Source organism: Anolis carolinensis, chromosome 2 (assembly GCF_035594765.1).
Source record: "Anolis carolinensis isolate JA03-04 chromosome 2, rAnoCar3.1.pri, whole genome shotgun sequence".
In the NCBI taxonomy this organism is placed as follows: domain Eukaryota; kingdom Metazoa; phylum Chordata; class Lepidosauria; order Squamata; family Dactyloidae; genus Anolis; species Anolis carolinensis.
In genome coordinates this window covers 253,100,055-253,119,713 of record NC_085842.1, presented here as the reverse complement: position 1 = coordinate 253,119,713, position 19,659 = coordinate 253,100,055, and the positions used below count along the sequence as shown (strand labels likewise).

At 45.1% G+C, this 19,659-nt stretch overlaps 1 protein-coding gene across 4 annotated transcripts in view; it reads left to right on the top strand.

The window, feature by feature from the left end:
• The window catches only part of ptch1 (patched 1), a 128,941-nt gene that overhangs the window by 17,671 nt on the left and 91,611 nt on the right, over nucleotides 1–19,659 (top strand). For 2 of the 4 annotated variants that reach the window (XR_010003431.1, XM_062972081.1), the window contains exon 2: nucleotides 18,984–19,176. Coding sequence is in view for 2 of the 4 variants with exons in the window: in XM_062972081.1 (XP_062828151.1) it covers nucleotides 18,984–19,176 (193 nt within the window). In the remaining 2 variants the exon portion in view is untranslated. Of the gene's footprint in view, nucleotides 1–14,099; nucleotides 14,810–15,772; nucleotides 15,794–18,983; nucleotides 19,177–19,659 lie in introns of those variants that run through there. The other 2 variants (XM_062972082.1, XM_062972083.1) reach the window with 2 other exon arrangements.

The following is a 19,659-nucleotide window of genomic DNA, read 5'->3' as shown; positions in this document are numbered from 1 at the left end:
CTTAATGTGGATTGTTTAGAGGCCACACCAACAGTTTAAAGGGGTCAACAGTTGCAGGCAAGTCATGATTTTTGCCTACTTGCAGAGTAAGGGCAAATTACTTTTTTAAATTGTCTCCTAAATGTCTTAATGGGCGTGTTGCATACCTTTGAAGCTTTATAAAGTATGTTATGGACCTTCTGCATTGGTTCAGTAAAGCTTACTGCCAGGTTAAGTGAGCTCAGGTTAGATTGCACAGAGCTTTTATTTTTCCTGGGAGGATCAGCCATATGGGCTGTCTTAATATTTCTGACTCATTTACCACACTTCTGACAGATAATGTTTACAGGAGGCTCAACTACACAGAAGTCTTGGTGGTCCACTGATTTTTTTTTTAACCTGGCCATGGTGTCCAAGTGTATTGGAATAATAATCTTATTTCAAACCCAACCTTCTCTTCAAAACACCAGAGATGCTAGCCTGCCATGTATCTACACCAGGCATGGGCAAACTTCGGCCCTCCAGGTGCTGTTAGGAATTGTGGGAGTTGAAATCCAAAGCACCTGGAGGGCCAAAGTTTGCCCATACCTGATCTACACTGTCCAACAAATGCAGTACGGCATCACTGGAACTGCCAGGGCTCAATGCATTGGAATCCTGGGATTTGTAGTTTGGCGAGGCATGAGCACTCTTTGGGCAGAGAAGGCAAAAGACCTTGTAAAACAAGAAACCTTGAGCCAGGGCAGTTAAAGTGGGATCAAACTGTATTTATTTGTGGGTTGCTGTGAGTTTTCCGGGCTGTATGGCCATGTTCCAGAAGCATTATATCCTATGTTTCACCCACATCTATGACAGGCATCCTCAGAGGTTGTGAGCTCTGTTGGAAACTAGGCAAGTGCGGTTTATATATCTGTGGAATGTTCAGGGTGGGAGAAAGAACTCTTGTCTGTTTGAGGCAAGTGTGAATGTTGCAACTCGCCAGCTTGATTAGCACTAAATAGCCTGACAGCTTCAAAGCCTAGCTGTTTCCTTCCTAGGGGAATCCTTTGTTGGGACGTGTTAACTGGCCCGGATTGTTTCTTGTCTGGAATTCCCATTTTCAGAGTGTTGTTCCTTTATTTACTGTCCTGATTTCAGAGGGATATATATATATATATATATATATATATATATATATATATATATATATATATATACACACACACACACACACACACACACATACATACATACATACATACTGGTAGACAGATTTTGTTCATGTTATTGGGTTTTTTCCCCTTTCTGTTGAAATTGTCCACATGTTTGTGGATTTCAATAGTATTTTTTGCACCCTTAACACTTTACCTAAGAAGTCTTCATCTCTTCAGCTCCCCTCTTTGCCACACACCCCAATTACATTGCAGGGTGGAAATTTATTTACTTATTTGCAGTATTTATGCCCTACCCTTCTCACCCCAAAGGGGACTCAGAGTGTCTTACAAAATACACATATGGCAAACATTGGGTGCTGTTGCTTTATCTTCCATGTCGAGGACCTTTCCTCCTGATTAATGTCCTTAAGGGCGCCTTTATTACCTCCCTGCTAAAAGCAGTACCTATTTATCTACTTGCATTTCTGCTTTCAAGCTGCTAGGTGGGCAGGTATTTATTTATCGTATCAGAAGCAAACCGAGGGTACAGTTGAAATATATTTTAAAAAACAAACAAAGTTAAAAACTTGGCATTATACTAAATGTCCTTTGATCAGTAGCTGGCCACTTGGAGTGCCTCTGGTCTTCCATTGTGCATGTGACAGGGCTCAGACTCATTGTAGTAGGTGGTTTATGGTTTGCTCTTCTCCACACTCGCATGTCATGGACTCCACTTTGTGGTGCCATTTCTTAAGGTTGGCTCTGCATCTCGTGCCAGAGTGCAGCCTGTTCAGCGCCTTCCAAGTTGCCAAGTCTTCTGTATGCCCAGGAAGGAGTCTCTCATTTGGTATCAGCCATGGATTGACGTTCTGGGTTTTAGCCTGCCACTTTTGGATTCTCATGTGCTGAGGTATTCTTGCAAATATCTCTGTAGATTTTAGAAAACTATTTCTTGATTTAAGGCTTTGGCATGCTGGCTGATATTCGAACAGGGAATGGGCCGGAGATGTCACTGCTTTAGCCCTTTCATTGCTGGCTGCTACCTCCTGGCGGATGACAGGTGGTGCAATGCCGGCTAAGCAGTATAATTTCTCTAGGGGTATTGGGCATAGACATCCTGTGATACTGCAGCATGTCTCATTAAGAGCCACAACCACTATTTTAGCATGGTGAGATGTGTTCCACACTGGGCATGTGTACTCAGCAGCAGAGTACAAAGCGCAAGGGCAGATGTCTTCACTGCATCTGGTTGTGATCCCCTGGTGGGCAGGTGAGCTGGGGCTAACAGTGGGTGCTCATCCAATCCCAGTCTCAAACTGCCGACCTTTAGATCAGCATGGTTTTTTTGCAGCACAATGGGTGTGCTAAGCCCGGCCTTGGATCATAACACCACCAGTTAGTGTGAACAGTCTACTTGAATACTGTTTATTTAAAATATATATATATCCCACCTTTCTTCCAATTTATACATTTACTAGCTAAACCCGGCCACAATTCGCTGCAGCTCAGTATATGTAATGAATCTGAAAGTAAATAAAAATATTGTAGTGAACATAGATTCAGCGAGAAAACACATCATTCATTTCAATATCCTGCTTTGCGTTGCTGTGTCTATGTGGAATGTATGGAAAGGCAGGAAAAATAGTTTTCCCCCCCCAAAAATCATTATTTATTGTAATGCTTGTGGATTGACTACATTTTTTGGTTTGTCTTTTTTGGCATAAACATTAAGATCAGGTGGTTTACCGACTTTGGAATATGCGACGCATAATTGCCCATGAGGAAAGCATTTGTTTTCCAATTTCAAACCGCACACTTTCAAAGATTGCCCCGGCACTTTACTGATAGTCACTGCGAACGCAAGGCATATTGGTAATGGAAGTCGTTTGAACCTGAACTCCATGTTAGTCAAAATGAGTGAAATTCCCATGGTAATCACCCCCAGCTCCTGCGTGTATGTAGTGTTGGCCAAGTCTGTGTGCCAAGTTTGGTCCAGATCCATTACCAGCGGGGTTTAGTGCACTCTGTATAAGGGTGAACTACAAGTTCCATAATCAAGGTCAACTCCAACATACCACAGCAGTATGTTCACTTGGTCATTGAGGGTCTCTGTACCAAGTTTGCTCCCAGTCCATTGTTGGTGGGGGTCACAATTTCTCTTAGATGCTGGTGAACTATAATTCCCTTAAATCATGGCCAATATCTCCAAACTTTTCCAGTATTTTCTGTTGGTCATGGGGAGTCTGTGTGTCTAGTTTTGTCCAGGTCCGTCATTTGTATGGGTCTCTGCGGTCTGTTGAATTTGGAGCTGAATTGGGCGAAGGTACTGCAAATCCCATCATTTGTGGTCCATCCTCCTACTGTCAGCATCATGATGTGAAGTGTGTAATGTGTGCCAGATATGGTCCAGGTTTGGTCCTGATTTGTCAGTGGTGCAAGATGCTGTGGTCTGTGGGAGGTGAAGTGATTGAAAGTATTTCATATCCCATCATCCGTGGTCCTCCCTCCCGCAAACTCATTATTAAAACACGTGCATATTGGTATGCCATGCTGTGTCAAAATTTTAAGTTGATCAACCAACTACTTTTCGAGTTCTGCATGCACAAACATATTGTTGTTTATTCATTCAGTCGCTTCCGACTCTTTGTGACCTCATGGACCAGTCCATGCCAGAGCTCCCTGTTGGCCGTCGTCACCCCCAGCTCCCTCAAGGTCAGGCCAGTCACTTCAAGGATACCATCCATCCACTTTGCCCTTGATGACCTTGTGGGCATGAAACAATCAAGGATAGCTAACACCTCCAAACAAAAGATTCTCTCAGACAAGAAGAAACCAGGCCTTGAGGCCACAGGGTCATCAAATGCTAATCAAGGTGATTAAATACAACAACCGCACCTGACAAGAGTTCTTTCTCCCACCCTGGACCTTACACAGATATAAACCTTACTGACCTAGTTTCCAACACACCTCACAACTTCTGAGGATGCCTGCCACAGATGTGGGGGAAACTTCAGGAGATAAAACTTCTGGAACATGGCCATACAACCCAAGACTCACAGCAACCCAGTGATTCCAGCCATGAAAGCCTTCAGCAATACATCTATATCTATCTATCTATCTATCTATCTATCTATCTATACACATAATAAAAGTTAAAATCTGTATGTACAGTAGAGTCTCACTTATCCAACATAAACGGGCCGGCAGAATGTTGGATAAGCGAATATGTTGGATAATAAGGAGGGATTAAGGAAAAGCCTATTAAACATCAAATTAGGTTATGATTTTACAAATTAAGCACCAAAACATCATGTTATACAACAAATTTGACAGAAAAAGTAGTTCAATACTCAGTAATGCTATGTACCCTGTTTCCCCTAAAATAAGGCATCCCCAGAAAATAAGACCTAGTAGAAGTTTTGCTGAGTTGCTAAATATAAGGCCTCCCCTAAAAGTAAGACCTAGCAAAGGTTTTGTTTGGAAGCATGCCCGCCGAACAGAATATCAGAACATGCAGGATCGATAAATGAATGTACCATAGAGTGTTGTACAGGGAAATAATGGTAGTAACAATAAATTCTTGATAGGATTCACAGTTTGTCTGGTTATGCTGGTTTTTGATGACAACTACTATACAGTATATAATAACTATTCTTTTTTTTTGTTCAACAATAAATGTGAATTCTTCTTCATAGAAAAATAAGACATCCCCTGAAAATAAGACCTAGCGCATCTTTGGGAGCAAAAATTAATATAAGACACTGTCTTATTTTCGGGAAAACACGGTAGTAATTACTATATTTACGAATTTAGCACCAAAATATCACGATGTATTGAAAACATTGACTACAAAAATGCGTTGGATAATCCAGAATGTTGGATAAGCAAGTGTTGGATAAGTGAGACTCTACTGTATGTGGCACAGGTGTGCGCTCACACATACAGCCTCTATCCTCCACAAACAGGCTATAGTTCTCAGTGCTGAGGAACCACCAAGTCACTCTCTCCAGGGACATTGCAGGTTACAGTGAGCACATTCCTGTGTTCCTTTCTCTCTCCATTTGCATGACCCTGCCCATTGCTTCTCCCTTCAACCTTCGCTACCCTTTCCTTTGGCACCCAGCAAACAGAGGAATTGATCAGCAACTGAACACTCTAGAGCGAGAGGTTTGGGGAGAATTCACCATAATTTCTAAGAGTTGTAGGGACTGGAATATATAGTTCACCTGCAATCTAAGAGCACTCTGAACCCCATCAACGATGGACCTGGAACTCACTTGACACAGAGACCCAACATGGGAAAATTTGCATTGTGGCGAGGTTTGGGGGTGATTGACTTTGACATCCAGGAATTATAGTTCACCTGTATTCAAAGAACTCTGAACCTAGAAAATGATGGATCTGAACCAAACTTGACACACAGACCCAACATGGCCAGCTGTAAATACTGGCAGGCTTTGTGGGTGATTGCCCTGGGAATCTGGGAGTTGTAGTTCACCCTTATCCGGAGAACACTGAGCCCAGCAAATGACAGATCTGGACCAAATTTGGCACACAGACACAACATGGCCAGAGCAGCGTACAGGGAGCACACAACTCCCCTGTTGCGCCAGCTCCATTGACTGCCAGTCTGCTCCAGAGCACAATTCAAAGTACTGGCTTTAGCCTGTAAAGCCCTAAGCAGTTCTGGCCCAGCTTACCTGTCCAAACATATCTTCCCTTATGAAGCACCTCAAAGAATAAGATCATCTGGGGAGGCCCTGCTCTCGATCCCGCCTGTTTCACAAGTGTGGCTGGCGAGGATGAAACAGGGCCTTCTCGGTGGTGGCCCCTCAGCTGTAGAACTCTCTCCCTAGCCATATAAGATTGGCCCCCTCCCTCCTAGCCTTCAGAAAGAAAGGGAAGTCCTAGCTCTGGGATCAAGCTTTTGGATTAGAGCGTATTGCAGTAATAGATGTGTAATATGTGCGATGACCATGGAACGGCTTTAGTCTACGTTTTTTGGATGGCTTGATTTTAACTGATTGTAAGATTTTAGTGTCATTGTATTAACTTTAATTTGTCAATATTTAAAGCTTATGTCTGATATGTGCTCTGAAGGCATTGAACAAGTGCCTGTGTAAGCTGCCTTGAATCCCCTCTGCGGTGGAGAAAGACGGGGTACAAATGAGGCAAATAATAATAATAATAATAATAATAATAATAATAATAATAATAATAATAATAATGGCTAACTATCGAATACTGGGAGAGTTTTGGGAGGGTTGACCCAAGATTTTTGGGAACTGTAGTTCATCCATGTCCTTTTGCATTTTCTAATGGGAGCATTCATTAAAAAAAATAACAGGAATAATAGCGTAACATATGACCAAACTGATATTACCTAACACCCAAAAACAAACAAGGTCCTTTTCAAATAACCCAAGCTAGTAGTCAATTAAAACATAAGCAGGCTATATTTTTATATACAGTAGAGTCTCACTTATCCAACAATCGCTTATCCAATGTTCTGGATTATCCAGCGCATTTTTGTAGTCAGTGTTTTCAATACAGCGTGATATTTTGGTGCTAAATTCTTAAATACAGTAATTACTACATAGCATTACTGCGTATTGAACTACTTTTTCTGTCAAATTTGTTGTCTAACATGATGCTTTGGTGCTTCATTTGTAAAATCATAACCTAATTTGATGTGTAATAGGCTTTTCCTTAATCCCTCCTTATTATCCAACATATTCGCTTATCCAACGTTCTGCCGGCCCGTTTATGTTGGATAAGTGAGACTCTACTGTATAAAGATTGGTTTCAGCAGCACCCTGCAAGGCAAGGAAGGGGAGCTGGTGTGGGTGCGCGCACATTCGCACACACAAACCCGGTGGAAGGCGCGCGCGCGAGAAAGTTGATGGGTCCCGCCCCGCCCCTTTGGCCCCGCCCCTTTCCCCAAGATGTAGCGCAGGAGTGAATGGAAACGTCCTCTCCCTTGCCGCCATTGGCTAAGAGGAACCAACGCGGCTCGCCATTGGCTGAGGGAAAAGGGGAGAGCCCTCCTTTAGGAATGTACTATGGCTCGTCTGGCATTTTTCCTCTCCGGAGGGAGGGTGTGTCTTCTTCCTCCTTGGCCCCGCCCTCCTTCTGGTCACGTGCTTTCCCCGGCTCCGCCCCCTTCTTTCCTCTGAATGTGAGGTCTTTCCACTCAACCCCCAACAACACTCCCCCTCCCTCCCTCCTCCCCTGGAGTTTTTCCTTCAATGAATGCCTTCTTAAAGCAACACGCCTCCTTTTCCCCCCCCTTCTCACCCAACTCTGGAAACTTTTGGGAACTTAAAAAAAATCAGAGAGAGAGGAAGGGAGAAAGTGGGAGGAAGGGGAGCAAGGCGTCCACACGACACGAGGGTAACCGCATTCTTTTTCAAAGAGGAATTTGGAGGGAGGAGGAGGAGGGGAGAGGCCCAAATCACCAGAACGGGGCACGTGCGGAATTTCCTTCGGTAGTAAACATCAATGTGCAGCCGGAGGCTCACGCACTCCCAGGATTCCGTAGCCTGGAGCCATGGCTGTGAAAGTGGTGCCAGACTGCATTCATTCTAGAGTGTAGATGGGCAAACTTGGGCCCTCCAGATGTTTTGGACTTAAACTCCCAGCCTTCCTAACAGCCTCAGGCTTCTTCCTTTCCCCCCTCAGCCGCATAAGTCCAAAACACCTGGTCATCATGCCAAGTCAACCCCAAGAAACTCCATCAGTACTTACCTTGCGCACGTTTGCTCTGGATGCATCATCAGTGGGCTTCAGTGTGATCTCTGGCTGTAGGGTAAACTACAACTCCCACTATGGTGAGTCAGCCCCCTCAAACCCCTCCAGTAGGTTGAATTAGCCATGGGGGTTCTGTGTGTCAAGTTTGGACCAGGTCCACCATCGGTGGAATTTGGTGTGCTCATTGATTGCAGGTAAACTATAAACCCCAGTACAGTAGAGTCTCACTTATCCAACCTTCGCTTATCCAATGTTCTGTATTATCCAACGCAGTTTTCCTTTTAGTAGTCAGTGTTTTTGTAGTCAATAATTTCAATACATTGCAATATTTTGGTGCTAAATTCGTAAATACAGAAATTACTACATAATGTTACCGTGTATTGAACTGCTTTTTCTGTCGATTTGTTGTAAAACATGTTTTGGCACTTAATTTGTAAAATCATAACGTAATTTTATGTTTAATAGGCTTTTCTTTAATCCCTCCTTATCCAAAATTTTCACTTATCCAACATTCCACCTGCCCGTTTATGTTGGATAAGCAAGACTCTACTGTACTTACAACTCCAAAATGCCCAGGCCAATTCCCCCCAAAGCCCACCAGTATTCAAATTTTTGCATATCGGGTATGCATGCCAAGTTTGATCCAGATCCATCATTGTTTGGGTTTGTAGTGCGCTCTGGATGTAGGTGAACTACAATTCGCCCACATCAAGGCGAATTTCCTCCAAAGACCTCCAATATTTTTTGTTGGTCATGGGGGTTCTGTGTGCCAAGTTCGGACCAGGTCCATCATTGGTGGTGTTCAGTATGCTCATTGATTTTAGGCGAACTATACATCCCAGTACCTACAACTCCAAAATGTCCAGGCCTATTTCCCTCAAAACCCACCAGCATTCCAATTTAGCCATATCGGGTATGCATGCCAAGTTTGGTCCAGATCCATCATTGTTTGGGTTTATAGTGCACTCTGGATGTAGGTGAACTACAACTCTTATAAATCCCTCCAAAGACCTCCAGCATTTTTTGTTGGTCCAGGTCCATCATCGGTGGAGGTCATAGTTTCCCTAGTTGTGAGTGAACTACAACTCCCAGAAAGGAAGGTCAGTAACCCCCAAATCACTCCAGTAATCAAATTTCAGCATATCAGGTATGTGTGCCAACTCCCCCAAATTAAGGTGAATTTCCCCAAAGACCTCCAGTATTTTTTGCTGGACATGAGAGCAATCATGATAGTTGATTGCAGGTGAACAATAAATCCTAGTACCTACAACTCCTATAAATCATGATAAATTCTCCCCAAACCTCTCTAGTATGTTCAGTTGCTGATCAATTCCTCTGTTTGCTGTGTGCCATAGAAAAGAGTAGGAAAGGGTGAGCGGGTCATGCCAATTTCAAACCAATAGAGAGAGTAAGGAACACTGGGATGCCTGTGGTGGAGAAACAGAAAATCTAGGATGAAATTGTTCCTGTGTGAAAGCCTTCACTTGGGTGGTGGGCAGTATGTTGTTTGTGGAAGACATAGGCAGTGCTCTTATACATGTTCATGGTGCTCACTATAACCTACACTATCATTGGAGAGAGGGCCATTGGTGTTTCCTGAGCAGTGGGAGCTATAGCTGTTTGTGGAAGTGAGACCTTATCTGTGTAAGTAGGCACCCCAGTCACACACACATACATATTTTCACTTTTATTATGTGTATAGATATCTTCTATTTTCTATCTATACACTTAATAAAAGTGAAAATGTGTGTGTGTATATGTGGCAGGGGTGTCCACTTATACGAACAACCTCTGGCCTCCACAAGCATCTTTAACCCACAGTGCTGGGGGGCCACCACAGCACTCCCTCCAAGAACATTGCAGGTTACAGCGATTACCACATCCCAGTGTTCCGTTCTCTCTCCATTGGTGTAGAAGAGAGTTGATCTTGGAATATGGGAGTCATAGTTCATCCGTATCCAGAGAATGCTGAGCCCAACCAATGATGGATCTGGACCAAACTTGACACACAGACCTAACATGGCTAACTACGAAGGCTGTCAGAGTTTGGTTGATTTTTGTTGTTGATGTTGTTGTTGTTGTCGGGAGTGACTTGAGAAACTACAAGTCACTTCTGGTGTGAGAGAATTGGCTGTTTGCAAGGATATTGCCCAGGGGATGCCTGGATGTTTTGATGTTTTTACCATCCTTGTGGGCGGCTTCTCTCATGTCCCCACATGGCGCTGGAGCTGATAGAGGGAGATCATTCACACTCTCTCCCGGCTGGATTGAAACCAGCAACTTTCAGGTCATCAACCCAACCTTCAAGTCATCAGTCCTGCAGGCACAGAGGCTTAACCCACCGGCTTGGCGGTGATTGCCCTTGACATATGGGCGTCGTAGTTCCCCTGCATCCAGAGAGCACTGAACCCAGCCAATGATGAATCTGCACCAACCTTGGCACATAGACCCAACACGGCCAAACGTGTATACTGGCAGGGTTTGGGGGGTGATTGACATTGGCATCAGGGCGGTATAGTTCACCTGTATTCAGAGAACCCTGAACCCAGCAAATGACAGATCTGGACCACATTTGGCACACAATCCCAACATGGCCAACTGTAAATACTGACAGAGTTTGGGGAGGATTGACCCAGGATTTTTGGGAATTGTAGTTCACCCACATCCTTATGCATTTTCTAATGGGAGCATTCATTAAAAAGGAATAGGAAAGACTGAGTTTTTTTATACTAAAAATAGCATAACATATGACCAAAGTGATATTATTTAACACTCAAAAAATACATTGCCATTTTCAAATAACCCGGGCACTGCCATGTACCCAAGCTAGTACAGTAGAGTCTCGCTTATCCAACTTTTGCTTATTCAACGTTCTGTATTATCCAACGCAGTCTACCTTTTAGTAGTCAGTGTTTTTGTAGTCAATGTTTTCAATACATTGCAATGTTTTGGTGCTAAATTCGTAAATACAGTAATTACTACATAACATTACCGTGTATTGAACTGCTTTTTATGTCGATTTGTTGTAAAACATGTTTTGGCACTTAATTTGTAAAACTAGCTTTGGCCGGCCACGCTAGCTTTGGCCGGCCACGCGTTGCTGTGGCTTTTTGGAATGTTTTGTTCGCCAAGTGGAATAGCAGTGAATAGCTTTGGAGGTTGAAAGCCTGGCCGTTTTCTTCATATGGGAATCCTTGTTTGGTGAGGTGGAATATAATGAGTAGTCTCCATGTGGGAGATATGAATGCTATTATTAGTCACCTTGATTAGCATTTAATGGCCTTGTGATCTGAAAGGCGGATTGCTTCCTGGGTGGGGTAATCATTTGTTGGGAAGTGTTAGGTGGCCCTAATTGTTTCCTGCCTGCGCAGATGGTTTGTTGATGTTTTGTGGGTTTTTTAGCCCCCTTTTAGGTTCCTGCTGTGTTTTTTTGTTGTATGAACCTTGAGGCAAGGCTTTTGCGTCCTGTTGTCAAGTTTGGTGGTTCTGGGGCGTATAGTTGTGTTGTTATAGTCACGGCGCAAACAACTTTACGCTTTTATAATATACTAGCTGTGCCTGGCCACGCGTTGCTGTGGCTTAGTCTGGTGGTGTTGGTCAGTCTACATTAGGTTGTATTTATGCTGTGACCTCCACCTTCTTTATATTCACATTAGTAGTAGTACAGTATTTGAAGTCTGTTACCTTCTTCAATTTTTGTGTTGATTGATAATTGCTTGAGATCCCTGTTGTCTTTGGTTTGTTGTTAGTTGTAATGTCTGATTCTGCTGAGTGCGGTTTATATTTTTATTGTGGTACAATAGTCTTTTTTTGTTTTGCCTGTGTAGGTGTTTATTATTGTTGTTGTTGTAGTGGTCATGAAGGTTGGATAAGTTAGATGTTACTGTATTGTTTTTTGGAGGCCCAGTGTAGCACTGACTGGCCTCTCAGCCTCAGTGCCTGGCTGTTTCTTGCCTGTGATGGTGTTGATTCTTATTGTTGTTGTTGTTGTCATTGTTATTATTGTAATTGTTTTTTTGGAGGCCAAGTATGAATGTAGGGATTGGGGAGGTGGATGAGTTGTGTTGTCAAATTTTGTATTTGTTATAGTCACAATGCGTTGTTGTGAGTTTTGTGGGTCCGGATTGTGGTTTTGTGGTGTGGTTGTGTTGTTACAACTGAGAGGCAAGGCTTTTGTGTTGTGTTGCCAAGTTTTGTATTTCTGGGGCGTTTAGTTGTGTGCCAAGTTTTGTATTTCTGGGGCGTTTAGTTGTGTTGTTATAGTCACGATGCACTGTTGTGAGTTTTGTGGGTCCGGATTGTGGTTTTGTGGTGTGGTTGTGTTGTTACAATCGGGAGGGAATGCTTTTGTGTTGTGTTGGCAAGTTTCGTATTTCTGGGGCGTTTAGTTGTGTTGTTATAGTCATGATGCGTTGTTGTGAGTTTTGTGGGTCCTGTGTGGTTTTGTGGTGTGGTTGTGTTGTTACAACTGGGAGGCAAGGCTGTTGCATTGTTTTGGCAAGTTTTGTATTTCTGGGGTGTTTAGTTGTGTTGTTATAGTCATGATGCGTTGTTGTGAGTTTTGTGGGTCTGGATTGTGGTTTTGTGTTGTGGTTGTGTTCTTACAACTGGGAGGCAAGGCTTTTGCATTGTGTTGTCAAATTTTGTATTTCTGGGGTGTTTAGTTGTGTTATATTCACGATGCGTTGTTGTGAGTTTTGTGGGTCCGGATTGTGGTTTTGTGGTGTAGTTGTGTTGTTACAACCGGGAGAAAAGGCTTTTGTGTTGTGTTGTCAAGTTTTGTATTTCTGGGGCGTTTAGTTGTGTGCCAAGTTTCGTATTTCTGGGGAGTTTAGTTGTGTTGTTATAGTCACGATGCATTGTTGTGAGTTTTGTGGGTCCGGATTGTGGTTTTGTGGTGTGGTTGTGTTGTTACAACCGGAAGGCAAGGCTTTTGCGTTGTGTTGTCAAGTTTTATATTTCTGGGGCATTTAGTTGTGTGCCAAGTTTTGTATTTCTGGGGCGTTTAGTTGTGTTGTTATAGTCACGATGCATTGTTGTGAGTTTTATGGGTCTGGATTGTGGTTTTATGGTGTGGTTGTGTTGTTACAACCTGGAGGGAAGGGTTTTGCGTTGTGTTGCCAAGTTTCGTATTTCTGGGGCGTTTAGTTGTGTTGTTATAGTCACGATGCGTTGTTGTGAGTTTTGTGGGTCCTGTGTGGTTTTGTGGTGTGGTTGTGTTGTTACAACTGGGAGGCAAGGCTTTTGCATTGTGTTGCCAAGTTTTGTATTTCTGGGGCGTTTAGTTGTGTTGTTATCGCATGATGCGTTGTTGTGAGTTTTGTGGGTCTGGATTGTGGTTTTGTGGTGTGGTTGTGTTGTTGTAACCTGGAGGCAAGCCTTTTGCATTGTGTTGCCAAATTTGGTATTTCTGGGATGTTTAGTTTTGTTGTTATAGTCACTGCGCAAACAACTTTATCATTTTATATATATAGATATATATAATATAATATATAATAATAATAATAATATTATATATAAGATTGTAACATAATTTGATGTTTAATAGGCTTTTCCTTGATCCCTCCTTATTATCCAACATTTTCGCTTATCCAACGTTCTGCCGGCCCGTTTGGGTTGGATAAGTGAGACTCTACTGTATATAAATAAAAGCTAGTGTGCTTTCGAAAAGGGGAAAAAAGACCAGGGCTTCTTTTTTGGGTCCAAACAAGGCGGGAAATGGGGCCAGGACGGTGATTTGTGGGGACCTCCCAGTTCTTCGAGGCAGCAGCGCCTTCTCTAAAAGGGTTTTTTATTTATCTGGAGGGCTTTAGGCTCGTCCAAGAAGAGAGAGCGAGAGAAAGGGGGAATGTATATATTTTTTAGGTCGGGAAAAGAAAAGAGAACGGGAAGCGCGTCCTCCTGGCTCTCTCTCTCTCTCTCCCTCAGTGTCTCTCTCTCTCTCTCTCTGCCGCAAAACACCCACCGCGGCCTTGAAAAGGAGGCCCGGGAGGGAAGCGAGCCGAGCCTTTGCCCGGGAGGAGGCTGCGCGGAGGCTCCCCTGGGCGCCGGGCCGTCCTGGGTGGTCCCTCGACTTTGGTGAGCTGTTGCTAAGCAGCTAATAATAGTCATGTTTGCTGAGTAATTTCGGCCGGGGCCGAGCCAATGGCGGCGCAGGGAGGCGAGCCATCTGACAGCCCCGGGGGCGGGGCTTGGGCTGGCCTCCCCCTCCCCTCCCTCCCCCTTTATCCCAATGGAGAGAGAGTGCCTTCCTTGCTCCCTCCTCTCCCCCCATTGAAGCGAGGGAGCTGCTGCTGCTGCTGCTTGAAGGGCTGCAGAAGACGCGCCGAGGAAGCAAGCAAGCAAGGAAGAAAGAAAGAAAGCGAGCGAGCGAGCAGAGGAGCTTTCCGAGAGAAGAATGACTCCAGGGTCCTGAAGCAGAGCCGCCTCGCTTCGGGAGAAAGAGAGCAAGAGTGGGACGCCCCGCGAGTGCCTTTCCGTCCCTTCGGACGCTGGATGCGGCGGCGGGGGAGCCCGGGAGCCCCGCGAAATGTGGCGATGGGAGGCCAGGGCTCGGACTCGCCCCCGGACCCAGCCCCGGCCCCCGGACACCCCGCAGACGCGCGATGAAGCCGCCAGCAGCCCCGACAGAGCCCGGCCCCGCCGGCGCCGACGCCACTGGGTCGCCGCAACCACCGCCGCAGCCGCCCCGGCGCAACATGGCCTCGGCTCCCAGTAGCGCCTCCGAGCCGGAGAACAGCAGCAGCAGCAGCGGTGGCGGCGGGGCTGGCCCACAGACTGAGCCCGGAGGGAGCAGCACCAGCAGCGGCAGCAGCAGGAGGAGGAGGCAGCGGTGGGGAAGGCGGGCCGGCGGGGAGAGAGCCGCAGCCGCTGTGCTGCCCGACCGGGAGTATCTGCAGCGGCCGAGCTTCTGCGACGCGGGATTCGCCCTGGAGCAGATCGCCAAGGTGCGCCCCACGGAGGAGGAGGAGGAGGAGATGGAGCCTTCCCTTGGCCCTCTCCCCTGGGCACCCCACCCGGGAACCATCCCTCGGGGCACAGGGGCGCCCTCCTCTCGCTCCTCCTCTTCACTTTCTCCTCCTCTTCGTCTCCTCTTCCTCTCCTTTCCCTTAGAGTCTCCCTTTCTCCTCTTCTTCTCCTTCTCTTCCTCTTCTTTCCCCTCTCGTCTCTTCTTTCTCCACCTCATCTTCTCCTTCTCTTCCTCTCCTTTCCCTTCTTCTCATCCTCCTCTTCTCTGTCTCCTCTCTTTTCCTCCTCTCCTTCTCTTCCTCTCCCTTTCTCTTCCTCCCCTTCTCTCCCTCTCCTCTTCTCTTTCTCTTCTCCTCTTATCCTTTTCCTTCTTCTTCTATTTTTCCATCTCCTTCTCCATCTTCTTCCTCCTCCATTCTCCTCCATTCTCCTTTTCCTTCTCCTCCTCCTCCTCCTCCACCTTTCCCTTCCCTCCTGCCTTGAACCCACTTTCCCCTCTCCTGATTTTGTTTCTCTTTGGTTTAAACCAGTGGTTCCCATCCTTTTTTTTTGACCAGGGACCACTCTCCAACATTAGGGCCAAAAAAGTTACGAATCCATTTTTGGTCAGCTTGAGATTCAGTTTGGTTATTTGGGATGCTGATTCCGAAAACTGCATTGGATAGACCACATCAGCTCTAGTTTCTGATACAGAACATATGCCACCCAGTAGTTGCTAAATTAAATAAAGAAAGAGGAAGGAGGTTCGCAGACTGGGTTTTTGTTCTGGGCTGCAGCCCACGGGGTGGGAACCACTGGGTTAAACCCACCCTTGAGAAATGCTCCAGACTCTTGTGTGTTATTCCTTTGCTCTCTCGCCTGGGTTGCATCTCTTCTACACTGTCCAATCCATGTTCTTTGGCACCACTGGAATTGCCCTGGACCAGCAGAGTTTGGAAAGTTTTCTCTGCCAAAGCATATAGGTATTGCATTAGCCTTGAGCCATGCAGTTCCAGTGTAGGCAACTGCATTCACTCCACAGTGCAGATGCACTCTGGACCTCCCTCTCCCTTCTTTGGGGATGGATTTTTCTCTCCAGGAAGGAAGAAAAATGCCTCCAATGATTTTCTCGCGCCACCCACATCCTTCACTCTTCTCTTTCTCCTTCTCCCGCTTGCAGTTGTGAAAGGCTTTTGCCGTTTTCCCAAAGAGGACAGTGAGGGAAAGCTGGAAGACAAATCACTGCTGTAAGGGACTTTCTCTCCTTCCCAGTCCTCCATCGCTTATACATTTCGCCTCGATGCTCCAGGGAAGTCACCAAAGTCAGCTTTGGAGGGCAGGAAAAGAAGGACCCCAAAGACAGGGCGAGAAGCATCCGAAGGCAAAACAAGCTTGGTTTTCCCTCCTCTTCCAGAGATCGTTTCATTTCACTCAGCAGCAGCGATTATGTATTTATTTCAAGTGGGTGGGTGGATGGGGTGGGGAGGGGGTGTACAGAGAAGCAGAGCATTGCAATCTGGGTGGCTGCCCTCTTCCGTCCGCAAATATTGTCGTTCACTTACAGACGGCTGCTTTGCTTCCTAAGTTGGATCACACTAGCATCTCCAAACAGTAAAGAGTTTTCAGGCTTGGGATGGGAACCACGTGGGCCAGGCAAACAAGGAATCAAGCTATGGTTTAGGATAGCAAAGATCCCTTGGGGTGGAGAGTGCATCTATACCAGGCATAGCAAACTTGGGTCCTCCAGGTGTTTTGGACTTCGACTCCCACCATTCCTAACAGCCTCAGGCCCTTTCCTTTCCCCCCTCAGCCGCTTAAGCGGCTGAGGGGGAAAAGGAAGGGGCCTGAGGCTGTTAGGAATGGTGGGAGTCGAAGTCCAAAACACCTGGAGGACCCAAGTTTGCCCATGCCTGATCTACACTGTAGAATGAATGCAGTTTGCCACCACTTTCACTGCCATGCTTCAATGGAAGGAGGGATTTTACAGGCTTTTACTTTCTCTGCCAAAGTGTGCTGGTGCATCACCAAACTAGAACTCCACGGCATTGAGCCATGGCACTCTAAGTAGCGCTAAACTGCATTCATTCTCCAGTGTAGAATGAATCAGCTCTGATCAGGGTACATCAGAGCTTTCCAAACTTTTCCATGTTGATGATGCCTTTTTTAGACGCGCATCTTTTCGCGACACAGTAGTTCGGTAATTACGTTTTACTGGCAAACCAGAGGTTAAACCAACCCTTTATATGAATTTCATACAATATGTATATGTATATAGTATAATATATACGAGTTTCATGTAATTTTTTACTTTAGAAAAGAGGTTTGGAATCATCCATAACTCCTCCATGTGGTTCATCCCTAACCTCATTGTCAACAGATTTTCTTTTGAGTTGATGTGAGTTTTCCAGGCTGTATGGCTATGTTCCAGAAGCATTATCTCTTGATGTTTCACCTGCATCTGTGGCAGGGATCCTCAGAGGTTTTGAGGTCTGTTGAAAACTAGGCCATAGGGGTGTATATATCTGTGGAAAGTCCAGGGTGGGAGAAATAACTCTTGTCTGTTTGAGGCAAGGGTTAATGTAGCAATTGGCCACCTTGATTAGCATTGAATGGCCTTGCAGCTTCCAGGACTGGCTGCTTACTGCCTGGGGGAATCCTTTGTTGGGAGGTGTTAGCTGGCCCTGATTGTTTCCTGTCTGGAATTTCTGTCCATTTACTTTTCTTAATTAGAGACACTTCAATTGCTGTGGTAATTACTATAACCCAATAAATTGTGCAAATTATTAAGGTTATAATAGTACTTACACTTTAACAATACTATCCTTTGTTTATGGGGGGAAGCATCTTTCACGTGACACAATTAATGACTATATGCGACACACTACTGTGTCCTGACACACAGTGTGGATGCACCCCACATTGGCTCTTCCTTTTTGTCCCCTTTCCTGCCCTCCAATAGCATTAGATATGTTGTGCCATAGCAGGAGAAGTGGGGTGCAGAGAGGGCACTCAGTCCTCACCCCTTAATGTTTTACAGGTCAAACACTGTAGATTCTGAGGAACTTCGGAGTTTCCATCAAGCACTTTACAAGTCTGAGATGGAATACTACTGTTTTTACTTGCAGCACTCGCTGTATTTTACTGTTTTTAATCAGGATGTATTGTGAAATTGTGATATTATGTTGGCGGCTGATGGTTTATGTTTTGTTTTGCACTTTTTGTATGTTGCATGTTACACCCCGAGTCCCTCTGGGAGATGGTGGTGGGCTATAAATAAAAGATGATGATGATGATGATGATGATTACTACATAGCCCAAAAGAAGAATTACTTAGTCCACAAGTTTGGTTTTTTCCCTTGGTGTTTCGGCCTGTTTCTGGGATTATTTGGGATGCTAATTCAGAAATTTGCATTGGATTGACCACATCAGCTCTACTTTGTTAGATATGGTTATCATGGTTTTCTGTGGGTGAGCAGATGACAACTGTTAGATGGCTTATGCTATGTATCTCAAAAACTAGTGCTGATAGGAGGAAACTGGTGTCATTTTGGGAATCAGCAGGTTAAATATACCCAGAAACAGAACCAGCATTTGGGGCACCAAAATGTGTGTTGACCAGTGTTATCATGGCGAGTTGTATTTTGCGAGCACAGAGAAGGCTGTAAAACTCCTTTCATCCCATGGCATTGAGCCATGGCAGTTCAAGTGGTGTCCAACTGCACTTATTCGGCAGTGTAGACCACTGTGTGTGTCCAGTTTTCCCAAATTGGCTTTGTCCCAGGGAAGTGGATTAGGAGGAGGGCTTGGTGAAGGAGAAAGATGGGTTTGCTTTAAGTAAGGAAGTGTGTCTGTCCATTGAAGATAAGTTCAGCTCCAGCCGTGATGCAGTCCATCAGCCTGCCTTGATTTATGAATGGCAGAGGGATGGTGCAAAAACAAAACAAAACAAGGCTGCACCATCTTTGCATGTGAGAAAATATATGGGGATTGCTCCAATGGGCAACGATGACAGCTTGGTTTCCCCTGGCCTGTCATGTCATTGTCACCCATTTTAGAATCTGCTTTTATGAGTCCTCCATAACACACACACACAAACATGCACAGCCCCAAAGAAGCTTTGATTCCTCTCGAGGTTCCCTTCCTTGACTATTTTCTCCCCTTTTTGCTTTCCAGGGAAAGGCGACGGGAAGAAAAGCCCCGCTATGGCTCCGAGCAAAGTTCCAGAGACTGTTGTTTAAACTGGGCTGTTACATTCAGAAAAACTGCGGGAAATTTTTGGTGGTGGGCCTCCTGATCTTTGGGGCTTTCGCGGTGGGATTAAGAGCAGCCAACCTCGAAACCAATGTGGAGGAACTCTGGGTAGAAGGTAAGAATTCTTCCTGTTTATACACAGCCTCTCTTTCCCGCTCCCTTTTTTATTACTGTATTTGTTTTTATTCTAAGACGCACCGTTTTCCCATGCAAACATCTCTAAAAAGGGGGGTGCATCTTAGACTAGAGAGAGCAGGCCTGGGCAAACTTCGGCCCTCCAGGCGTTTTGGACTTACCGGCTGTTAGGAATTGTGGGAGTTGGAGTCCCAAACACACGGAGAGCCAAAGTTTGCCCAGGCCTGATATAGAAAGAGAACTTTTTTCTGTTGGTATTGAAATTGGTGTGTGCCTTACAATCAATAGCATCTTAGAATCGATGAAATACGGTATCATTATTATCCTTATTCTTATTGCTTCTGCTTCAATCGCAGCCCTTCTTTTCCACTCTCGATCCATTTGAACGTTTTTTAAAAAATGTTTTGCATTTGGGGGAAAAAACACATACACACAAAAGGGAAATTGGTTGTTGGCAAAAGGC